General features: G+C 42.6%; 1 protein-coding gene and 1 pseudogene across 1 annotated transcript; one reads left to right on the top strand and one right to left on the bottom strand.

Moving 5' to 3' along the window:
• The first annotated feature begins 367 nt into the window (after nt 1-367).
• Nucleotides 368-1,806, top strand: Obox1 (oocyte specific homeobox 1). Its single transcript, XM_039097342.1, has 3 exons — nt 368-548; nt 672-871; nt 1,315-1,806. Exons 1-3 carry the CDS (start codon nt 368-370, stop codon nt 1,804-1,806), a joined length of 873 nt encoding a protein of 290 aa, XP_038953270.1.
• A 5,108-nt stretch (nt 1,807-6,914) lies between these two features.
• Rpl35-ps12 (ribosomal protein L35, pseudogene 12) lies at nt 6,915-7,286 on the bottom strand (annotated as a pseudogene).
• Between the last annotated feature and the right edge of the window lie 4,801 nt (nt 7,287-12,087).

A 12,087-nucleotide genomic window follows, 5' to 3' on the forward strand; every position in this document is an offset into this window, starting at 1 on the left:
GCTCCCCTCATCCACTCACCCACCTTCTCCCACTTCATTCCCTCTAAAGTTTGTGGGAGGACATTCTATTGCCAGCTTGCCTGGACTGACAGAGTCATAGTAACACAGGAGCTATCTGTAAGTTTACTGAGATGTTGAGGCTACTTATAGGCATGGGAGACAGAGGCAGGTGGTCAGAAGAAGTGAGGCTCCCGACTGATCGCTGCTATATAAGAATTCCAAAGCAAATGCTGGGTAGTCATGATGGGAGGTCTCTGGATGTTTTCTGATGTGTTTCTTTCTTTCCAGGTTCTTTCATAGGAACATTCTCCAAGAGGTTCAGAGCCCACATATGCCAAAAGGTCCCTTCTTGCATTCAAAATTCCAAATGTGTTCCAATGCACCCAGAGAATCCAGTTTCCAGATGCCTCAAGGGCCTGCAAGGGATTTTCCTTGCCAAGTGTTTCATAGTCTCCCAGTGACCCGAGGAAGTCCAATGCAACCATGTCTTTCAGTCCCAGAAAGGGACCTATGTCCTCAAGAGTCCCAAAGACCATCAGAAAAATCAAGTATCCAAATGCAACCAGGTCATGTAATGGACCAAGAGTCACCAACACTGAGAAGCCTCTTAGTGCATCCAAGTCGTTGGAAACCAAGATTCTCGGTGAAATCTGGTTTACAAAGTACTCTAGGATCTGTGGTGCAGTCAGGTGAACATGGTGACCAACAAACCAGTCGCGTGGCTTCAAGGAAGGAGCGGAAAGTCCGAATTACGTACACTGAGAAACAAAAGCGCATGCTGCAAGATCATTTTAATAGTTGCAGATATCCAACCCAGAAGGATCGCATGGCACTGGCCTCACGGGTTGGTGTGACACACTTTGACATCCAGGTCTGCCTCTCTCTTTTCCCTGTCTCTGACAACCACAAAATTCGCTTCCACATCATTCACCTGAGTTTTGTGTTCTTAAATGCTTAGGACAGCTTGGAGAGTTGTGGTAGTTGAATATACACACATCCAGGCCTTAACCTCACATTCTGCTTCAACCCTGGGATTCAACATGAATATTACTCTCCTGCAGGATATCAGAGACCTAGACCTAAGACCCCATAGTACAACACATGATACACTCACTGAATCTTCCCTGAGCTTTTGTTGTCAGGTCATACACATCCTATCTTACTACAATCTCTTAGGGATCTAGAGACTCAGGCTTTTCTGTTGCTGACTCATGCAGTATTGCTACAGAAACTCCTTCCATTCAGAAGCTTCATGTAGAGACCAGTTGGCAACAGACAAAGAGGCTTTTCTCTGATGTCTCCTTTGTTTTTCAGGTCTGGTTCAAGAACAACCGGGCTAAGGACAAGCGCAAGAATCGCCAGAATATTCCAGCAGCACTGCCAGAGACAAATGGAAGCTCTGAAGCTGTTTCTGAGTCAACCCATTTTCCTGATTCATTACCAGTTGTTGACTCTGCCAATGTTGAGTCCACATTTGTTCTGGATTCCATTCCAAAAGTCAACCAGAGCCAGGAATTTTCTCTGCATCCTGTTCAAGCCTGTGGTGGTGCCATGTGTAGTCAGCAAGAAGACCTGCTTGATGGCCATGCCCCTGATAGAGGCAAGGACTCTGCTCAATCAGCAGCAGGTGAAGTTCAGACTGGCCTAGCAGTAGCAGAAGCTCCATTAGCCATGGTATGTGCCACCCAATGTCCACAGAGTACTCAAGATTCAGGTCCATCTGCTGAGGAGCTCTGGCAAAGGATACTTGAAGACTTTGACAAGTCAGAGGATTGGTACGCTTGGGGATGCACTCCTTCCCCATGAAACACCTCTCCCCCCTTGACTTATGTAGGCCTTTATAGCAAGGAATGGGTATATTCGTATACACCCTTAATCAATTTATTTTGGGAAATTTTAAGCTGGCCTACGTGTAGTAGTTTTATGTCACTGTGTTTTCTATAGTGGAATTATTTTTAAGAATTTAAATACTAATTACTAATTGTTGGATTTTAAGTTCTTTAAATAAAAATTTTACTGAAAAATTAAAAAATGTTTTTGCCAGTCTTTCCCCCCTAATATTTATACTCGTGAATGCTTGAAATGCATGTATACAACATTTTTGGCCTTGGAGGCAGAAAGGAGTGTAGGATCTCCTGCAGTAAAACTATAAACCGTGGAGGTCTTATGAATGTGTTTGGAAATGAACTCAGATCCTCTGCAAGGTCTGCTGTTGCTCCTAAGTAGTGAGCTCTCCCCAGTTTTACAGATTAATAATTATTTAAATCATCCCTCCCTTCCATTTTCCTCTGGGAATGGGGAAGCCTATCTGGTATCACCTCCCCCAGGCACATCAAAATTCTGCTGGACTAGGCACATCCTCTCCCCCTGAGGCCAGGTAAGGCAGCCCAGCTAGTGGAATGGGATCCACAGACAGAAAATAGATTGAGGGACAGTTTCCCCTGTATTTGTTTGGAGACCTGCATAAAGACCAAGGTCCCCATCTGCTACATAAGTGCAGGGGTCTAGGTCTAGCCCACGATAGCTCTGGGTTGTGGCTCAGACTCTGGAAGTCTGCAAGTGTTCAGGTTAGTTGACTCTGTAGGTCTTCCTGTGAAGTTCCTGTCCCCTATGAGGCCATCGATCTTTCCCCCCAACTCTTGCAGAAGAATACCAGAGCTGTGTCCAGTGTTTGGGTCTGGGTCCCTGCCTCTGTATCGACTGCTAAGTGGTGCCTCTCAGAGAACAGGTATGCTAGGCTTCTGTCTGCGAGCATAACAGAGTATCATTGGCAGTGTCAGGAATCGGTGCTTACCTATGGAATGCTTATTGGTTGTCCATTCCCTTAACCTCTGCCAAGTCTTTGTCCCTGCATTTCTATGAGGACAATTTCTGAGTCAAAAACTTGGGTGGGTGTTTATGTGTCCTGATCCCTTCAATGGGGTTTCTTCAGCAAGTCATCCAAAACAAAATGTTGTGTTGGAGTTCAGTGGGAATAGTGGGCACCATCTTCACTACCAAGTCTACTGTGTGGTGGGACATGTTGGCAATGACAGCTCATTAGGATCATAGATAACTATACAGCAAGTTCAAGGACAGTTTAAGACACACCAGGTCCTACCTGAAACAAAAGTATTGATGAGACACTTTTCAATAGAAAATGCATTTGTCAAGTCTACCATAGTGTAATGCTTTCTTGTCTCTTTGGTGCATACCAAGGGCAATTGCAGTACCAATGTCTTGGTAGAGGCTAAGGAAGCTGAGTAAAGCCTGGAAAGTGTTGGCTCAGGCCTTTGTTCCCAGCACTAGGGAGGCAGAAGCAGATCTGCCTGAGTTTGAGACCAGCTTTGGTCTATAAAGGAAGTTCCAGAACAGTCCGTGTTACCCAGAGAAACTTCCCTGAAAAAAGTAAGAAAAGATAGGCAGAGAGAGACAGGCACAGAAAAAAAGGCAGAGAAAAACAGAAACAGACAGATTTAGAGACAGAGAAGGAAAGAAACAAAGAGAGAGACAAATAGAGACAAACAGATTTAGATACAGACAGAGCAAGAGACAGAGACACCAGTATGGTGGCACTAAATGCAAGTAGGATAAAATGTGAGCTGAGGAAACATACTTTCCAAAAGTAAACCAAGTAAATATGCATTAAGGGCAGAATGCCACCATCAAGTACTAAAGGGAACAGGAAAGGCTCACTCAAGTGATGTTGGACTCTAATCACAACATTTATTACGCAGTGGGATGAGAAATTCATTCAATTTCAGTCTCACAGTGAGTGTGAGATCAGCTAGAAAATAAAAAATCTGAAAGACTGGAGAGATGGATTAGTGGTTAAGAGCACTGACTGCTCTTTGAGACATCCTGAGTTCAAATCCCAACAACCACATGGTGGCTCACAACCATCTGTCATGGAATCTGATACCTTCTTCTGGTGTGTCTGAAGACAGTTATAGTGTACTCATTTAAATAAAATAAATAAATCTTTAAAAAAGTCTGAGGCAGGGGTGATAGCACAACCAAACACCTTGTCATCAACCCTGATTGAGGTTTATGTACATGACCCATACAATGGGAAGGCAAAACCAGTTTAGAAATGTTCCTTTCTAATACTCACACGTAGACCCTGGTAAGATAAGAACCAAATTCATACATAAAAGAAAACAATTCGAAAATGTGGTACATCTACACAATGGAATACTACTCTGCTATCAAAAACAATGACTTTATGGAATTCATAGGCAAATGGATGGAACTGGAAAATGTCACCCAATCACAGAAAAACACACATAGTATGAACTCATTAATATGTAGATATTAGCCCAAATGCTCGAATTACCCTAGATGCACAGAACACATGAAACTCAAGAAAGATGACCAAAATGCAAATGCTTCACTCCTTCTTTAAAAGGGGAATAAGAATACCCTTGGCAGGGAATAGAGAGGCAAAGATTAAAACAGAGACAGAAGGAACACCCATTCAGAGCCTGCCCCACATGTGACCCATACATATACAGCCACCAAACTGGATACGATGGATGAAGCAAAGAAGTGCAGGCTGACAGGAACCGGATGTAGATCTCTTATGAGAGACACAGCCAGAAAATGGCAAATACATAGGCGAATGCCATCATTAAACCACTGAACTGAGAATGGGACCCCCGTTGAAGGAATCAGAGAAAGGACTGGAAGAGCTTGAAGGGGCTCGAGACCCCATATGAACAACAATGCCAACCAACCAGAGCTTCCAGGGACTAAGCCACTACCTAAAGACTATACATGGACTGAGTCTGGACTCTGACCTCATAGGTAGCAATGAATATCCTAGTAAGAGCACCAGTGGAAGGGGAAGCCCTGGGTCCTGCTAAGACTGAACCCCCAGTGAATGTGATTGTTGAGGGGAGGGCGGTAATGGGGGGAGGATGGGGAGGGGAACACCCACATACAAGGGGAGTAGGAAGGGTTAGAGGGATGTTGGCCTGGAAACTGGGAAAGTTAATAACAATTGAAATGTAAATAAGAAATACCCAAGTTAATAGAAACAGAGAAATAAAAAGAAATGTAATTTAAAAAAAAGAAAAAGATATACCCAATTTAATAAAGATGAAAAAAATAAAAATAAAAAAATAAAACAATTCATAACAATTTTCAACCTATTTCTTTTTTCCCACTAAATATTGTGTTTTGTTTCCATATCTCACACAAATATAGATTGTTATAAGACCCCATAGTGGCCTTACCTCAGGAGTGCAACCCACAGAGCACAGATTGACAAAGTGACCGCTGCAATAGCATGAGAGTGTAAGGTTTTTAATCCTCGTACGTGGGGTTGCACATCCAAAAAGCACACAACTTTCATTCGTTACACATGGCAGACTTCACCAACAGGGTTAGCTGGCCCATTCTCACTGGTGGTTCACCAGGACAAAGGATCTGGTCAGGTATTGGCTGGCCTGCTCAAGGGGCTGTTCTTGGCTTAGTTAGACACTTTCTCATCCAGCCCTACACCTGGCCTTGGTGAATCACTGGGAAAGGGCTAAATTTTCAAGTCCCTTAGAGGAGGGGTGAACTGGGTGGTCAGGCAGGGTCAGGATGACATCTTGTGGTTATTCTTGGAATTTACCACAGAGAGCGGTAGTGGGGGGTCTTTCCAAGAACAGTTGTTGTTGTTGTTGTTGTTGTTGTTGTTGTTGTTGTTGTTGTTGTTGTTGTTGTTTTCTTTTGTCTTAATTGGCTTAGTCAGAATCTTGATCACCAAAACTTTATCATATCACTGGGCATCATGATGTCAGATGTATCTCTCAGGAAGGTCACAAGTTTGTCATAGGCATCCTGACCACCAGATGTATTTTACATCTTGCTTTTACAACTTTGTTTCTCATATCTATAAAACTTTATTTCTTCAAGATCAATACTCTGACAATGATCCACAAGGCCCTATTTTGTGGAAATTGCATTTGATTTTGTGATACATTTTAATCTCATGTCCATGTGAAGAAAGTTTCCCAGGATTTGACTCAGTAATCTGAGGTCTTTGCTAACAGTTTTTGAGGACAAGTAAGAGACCAGTTGGAGGTTCTGTATTCCTGCAGGTCAGAGTGGCTGGACCACTGGGAAGCAAACTGAGTAGTGATTAAAACAGTTCATTTATACACAAAAAAGAATCAGCATTTTCTTCTTCTTCTTTATTTAAGATAATTTTTAACTTATTCACTTTATATCGTGTCTACTGCCTGCTTCAGGTCACCCCTCCCACAGTTCTTCCCCAATCCCTTGTCTCCTTCCTTGCAGAGCAGCTGGGCCCCTCTGGATATCCCCTCACCCTGGCACTTCAAAGTCTCCAGACATTGAGGCCAGAGAAGTTCGAAGCCCAGCTAGAGGATCATATCCCATGTACAGACAACAGATATTCAGATACCCATGTTCCAATGTTTGACACCTAAAGGAGCTGAAGGGGTTTGCAACCCCATAGGCAGAGCAACAATATCAACTAACCAGATCCCTCTTAAGCTCCCAGGTACTAAACGGTCAACTGATGAGTACACATGGAGGGATCCATGGCTCCAGTTGCATATATAGCAGAGGGTGGCATTGTCTGGCATCAATAGGAGAAGCCCTTGGTCCTGTAAAAGCTTGTTTCCCCAGTGTAGGGGAATGCCAGAGTGTTGAGGTGGGAGTGGATGGCTGGGAGTGGGAACATCTACATAGAAGCAGGGGGAGACAGAAGGGTATGGAAAATGGAGGAAAGGGGATAACATTTGAAATGTAAACACATAAAATATCCAATACCTCATAATGTAGATAGCAGATCTTAATGAAACAAATAAACAAACATACAAAAACTAGTTTATACTCTCACAAAACCACATCACCATTATCAGCAATTTTTTTTCTTTTCTTTTTTTCCAGTTTTGGACTTTATTGTCATTGTTGTCGTCTCAGGCCTTGACTGCGTACTTGTGCAGTGGGTACAGCTGCTACTTCCGCTGCTGCTCCTTGGTCTTCAGCTTCTCTTCATGCTTGGTGAGCCAGCGGCGCATGGCTCTCGTCTTCTAGGGTCACAGGTCCAGGGTCTTGTACTTCTTTCCCTTGTAGAATTTCCTGAGGTTTTCCTTTTGAGTCTGATTAATGACAGTGAGGACACCGGCGATGGATTTGCATACGACTCGTATCTTGGAGAGCTGGGACGCGCTGCCGCCTGTCACTTTGGCCACGCGAAGCTGGGACAGTTCCACCTTCAGATAACCCAGTAGTTTCAACAGCTCCTCCTTCTTCCTGCGGCGCAGATCCTGAGCCTTAATCTTGGCCATTGCTGCGTTGTTCACAGATGAGGCCGCCCAGTTCGAGACAGCAATTTTTTCTTAATACCATTTAGCTTAGTGACAAGGCTAACTAGGGGCAGAATTCCAGGCACCAACCAGCAAAAGCTTGAGCTCGGTGCAGGAGACTTTGGGAATCTAGGTAGATACCATAGCATATAGAGAGCGTTTGAGAGGCCACATAGAAATTTTGGACGGCCCAGGGAGAGGAATGTGGTTGAATAAGGGAGCAAACAAGGCAGTTGAAGACTGAACAGGCTATTGCCCTCTAAGAATGGTTGCTTACTAAGAGGAAGGAATGGTCAGGAACCCTGGAAGCAGAATGAGTAGAAATTCATTTCCTGAGATAATGACTGACAGGTGTAGCCTCAATATCTTCTGGGCTGGAGCCTCATGAGGGAAAGGCTAATTTTCCCTTACTTTTCACTTTCTACACAAACCTGTCACCCTATAATTGCTCTGGAACAATGATTAAATCTTGAACATTGTGGGGACTCATACCTTTAATCAGGACTCAGAATTCTGAGCCAAGGTCATCTTCAGAGCAGGCTAGAATAATAGAAAGACTTGTTTCAAAACAGAAACAAAAGACAATAAACAGGGGTAAATAAATCCACAAGAATAGGTCCAGATAGGGTAAGGCTGAAAACTGAGTGGCACAAAAGTGTGAATAAGCATAATGGATTTGCAGGTCTGCAGAGTGGAAGGGTTCAAAGAATAGGAGGAAAACTAAGCTTCAACTTTGGAGAGATAGGTAAGTGCAGGTCCTGTGAGTAAAGGACAAACAGAGAGAGGTTAGGGCAATCTGCAGCAGCCCAGGGGTTTCCTGCTGAGTTTGAGGCTCCCCAAAGAGCCCAAATTGTGCTTATGACCAGGTTCAGGTTCCTCTAGGAAACTGAGGTCTCCTTCATCAGCCTGGTGCAGGGTTCCTTTCTCAGACACACAGATGCCATCTTAAAAACTTCCTGATATCCTTGTTTTTAACTGTTGCAGCTGACTGAATCACAGCCACTAAATTTGAAACAAGCTCATTGTTCTTTTCTTCAACAATTAACTCATCCTTCTGAGCTTGAAAAACAGAACAAGGAACACCTGTCCTCATCTAAACCTTGCCCATGTATTTTTCACCGAACAAAATTACAGGTTTCAACCAAAAACCTGTTCTCCTGAATAACAATGTTGATCGGGAAGTGAGCATCCACAGACCTCATCTTGTAACAGAAGCCTAGTGTAACACCCTTGATCGTGTTCTGAACAGGACTGCAGATGGTTCTCACAGTGGCCAGTTCTTTTCTGTTACCCTACCAGTGTGAAAATTCACACCTCAAACCTCCTAGCACAAAGACCCCCACCTTCCAGGAAGAAAAAACCTGGTTTAGTTCCTGGAACAGCTGCAAGCCAAACTGTCACACAAAGCTACCTGTGGCTTCCAAGTGACCCCCCTTGGGAAAGTTTAAAACACTATACTGAGTCCAATCTGAAAGTTGTTTTGTTCCACCAATACCCATAGTACTCTGCCTAGTTACCATTGTGCAAATTCTGCCCCAATTGTTTGAATTCTACCCCAATTATTGGTAAGGTATAGAGCTCCCTGTCAGAGTCTGTTCCTGTTGCCTCTCCTTAAAGTGGGAGGACCCTGACATGTCAGATTAAAACTCTTCTGGATTTTACATCGATCACTGCCTCCAAGAGTCCCATTCACGAGGTCCTGGAAGAGTTTCAACTCAGACCTCTCACACTGAACACCACACAATAATAGTGTGAGACTTCAATACCCCATATTCACCAAAGAAAATGTCATCCAGACAGAAGCTAAACAGAAATGATGAAACTAACAGAGGTTATGAATCAAATAGACCTGATACATGTATAAAACACTTTACCCAAACACAAAAGAATACACCTTCTTCTCTCTTTTTTTTTTTTTTCCGGAGCTGGGGACCGAACCCAGGGCCTTGTGCTTGCTAGGCAAGCGCTCTACCACTGAGCTAAATCCCCAACCCCCTACACCTTCTTCTCAATCCTTCAAGGAACTGTCTCCAAAATTTACCATGTGTACTCTGTCACAAAGCAAGCCTTGATGAATAGAAGAAAATTGAAATAACTCCTTGTATCCTATCAGACTTCCATGGATTAAAGCTGGACTTCAACAACAACAGAAACAACCGTAAGCCTGCATAGTCATAAAAATTTAACAAGTCTCTACTCAATGATCCTTGGGTCAGGGAATATAGAAATAAATTAAAGACTTTATAGAGTTCGATGAAAATGAGTGTAAAGCATACCCAAACTTACGGGACAGTATAAAAACAGTGCCAGCACGAAGTGCCCTCATTAAGAAATTACACAGTTCTGGGTTGGGGATTTAGCTCAGTGGTAGAGCGCTTGCCTAGCAAGCGCAAGGCCCTGGGTTCAGTCCCCAGCTCCGAAAAAAAAAAAAAAGAAAGAAAAAGAAAAAAAGAAAAAAGAAGAAGAAGAAATTACACAGTTCTAATATTAGCAAATAATGTGTTCATTTGAGGGCCCTGGAGTAAAAAGAAGCAAACATGCCAGGGAGGAGTAGACAGCAGAAAATAATCAAACTCATGGCTGAATTTGTTCAATTAGAACCAAAGAGATCAATACAAAGAATCATCAAGAGCTGGTTCTTTGAGAAAAGTCAGCAAGATACACAACCCCCTAGCCAATGTAACTAAAAGGCAGAGAGACAGCGTTCAAATTAACAGGATCAGAAATGAAACCGGTGCACTGGAAAGATGGCTCAGTGGTTAAGAGCATTGACTGCTCTTTCTGACGTCCTGATTTCAATTTCCAGCACACATATGCTGGCTCACAACCACCTATAATGGGATGTGACCCTCTCTCCTGGTGTGTCTGAAGACAATGACGGTATACAATGCACTTACATAAGAGAAACAAATGAATAAGTCTTTTTAAAAAAGTAATGAAATGGGAGCCATAAAAATGGACCCAGAGGAAATTCAAAGAAACATTAGATCTTACTTCAAAAGCCTCTACCACAAAATTGAAAAATCTAAATGAAATGGATGATTTTCTGGACAGAGGTAACTCAAGACAATGTAAACTATCTAAATAGTCTTATAACCCCCCACAAAAAAAAAAAAAACAGAAGCAGCCATTAACAGCCTCCTAATGTAAAAAAATCTGTGGTCTAGGTGGTTTAAGCACAGAATTCTATCAGATTTTCAAAGAAGAGCTGGTATCGATACTCTTCAAACTATTGCACAAAACACAAAATGAACATTGTCAAACTCATTCTATGAGATAACAGTCACCCTGATTTCCCCTAGAAAGTTTCAAGAAAGAAAGTTTCAGAACAATTTCCCTCATGGACATAGATGCAAAAATACTCCGCAAAATACTCAAACACCGAATCAAAGAACATGTTAAAGAAATCATCTACCATGATCAAGCAATCTTCATCCAAGGGAAGCAGGGAGCTGCTTGAACATATGAAAATTCACCAAATGCAATCCACCATGTCAACAAGCTGAATGTAAAAAATCACATGATTTTCTCATTAAATGCTGAAAAAGACTTTGACAAAATCCAACACCAGTTTCTTTAAAAAGTCTTATAGAGATCACACATATAAAGTGCATAGGTAAAGTATGAGTTTTACTGAGTTCACTTAGAAGTTGTTGTACAGAAGGTAGAACAATAAAAAACTCATGTAGGCCATACAGTCAGGTGGGCACTTGTTGGTTTGAAAGTGTGGTTTGTGGTATTTATATCATTTTCAACTTACTTTTGAAATTGTTTATGTAAGAGAAAGATCTTGAATATTAAGATTACAGATGTGTGTAAGAGCTTGTGTTGGGGGAACAATATGATTCTATACATATTCATATATATAAATGTACATTTATAATCTGGAAGATGGTTTTTCTGTGGAGCTCCATCTGTCCTGTAAAGTGTTTTGTAGTTGAGGCTAGCCTTGAACTTAGAATGATGCACTAGAATGATGCACCTGGTTTGTCTCCTGAGTCCATTGAATAAAGGTAAACATCATGTGAGACTGATGACATATTTTACATGAGTTTCCCCCCTAAACAGCCAGGATTTGTTTTTCTGGGTAGAACAGGATGACTTATAGGCTTGGGAAGAAAAGAGCTTCCTGCAATGACAGACCCTGACTCAAAAAATCAATGGAAAAAACTAAACAATTGTGATTCAATCAATTAGACAAGGAGTGTCTGGGAGGAGTGTTTAAAGGGAGGGTTCATCTTAGGAATTGCAGGTTCGGCAGTGAGGGAGGAGCCAAAGAGTGGGTGGAGCTTTGAGTATCCTGCCTGGAGAAGATATTTAAGGCCCGGTTCCTGAAGAACTAGTCAAACACAGAGAGGAGACCCATCAAGGTAAAACAACCTACTGTTTGCCAGGTGAGTGGGTGTCCTGAGTATAATTTGTATATGATGGATATGTTGTGGGTGGCTACACTCATGGAGGACAGAGGGAGCTAGCAGATGAAGAGCTTTTGGAAGCATTCTGCAGCTGGCTTATGTGTTTGGAGGTTGATGTCCCCCAAATTCCCAGAGAGTTGGATAGATGGTCCTGAAAAAAAGGCAGGAGCAGTTGAAGTTTTCCCCCATAGATATCAGCACTGGGAACCATAGGCATGCAGGGCTCACAGAAGTCAGAGGAATTCGGCTGCTGAGACACCATGTTGCTGGCCCAGCTACTATGTTTTGTGTAGTTGACTAAGGAAGAGGCCTTTGACGGGATGCCTGAGTGAAGAAGATAAACCTCTAGAGTTCTGAGATCTCTCTGT

Source organism: Rattus norvegicus, chromosome 1 (genome assembly GCF_036323735.1).
Source record: "Rattus norvegicus strain BN/NHsdMcwi chromosome 1, GRCr8, whole genome shotgun sequence".
Taxonomy (NCBI): Eukaryota; Metazoa; Chordata; class Mammalia; order Rodentia; family Muridae; genus Rattus; species Rattus norvegicus.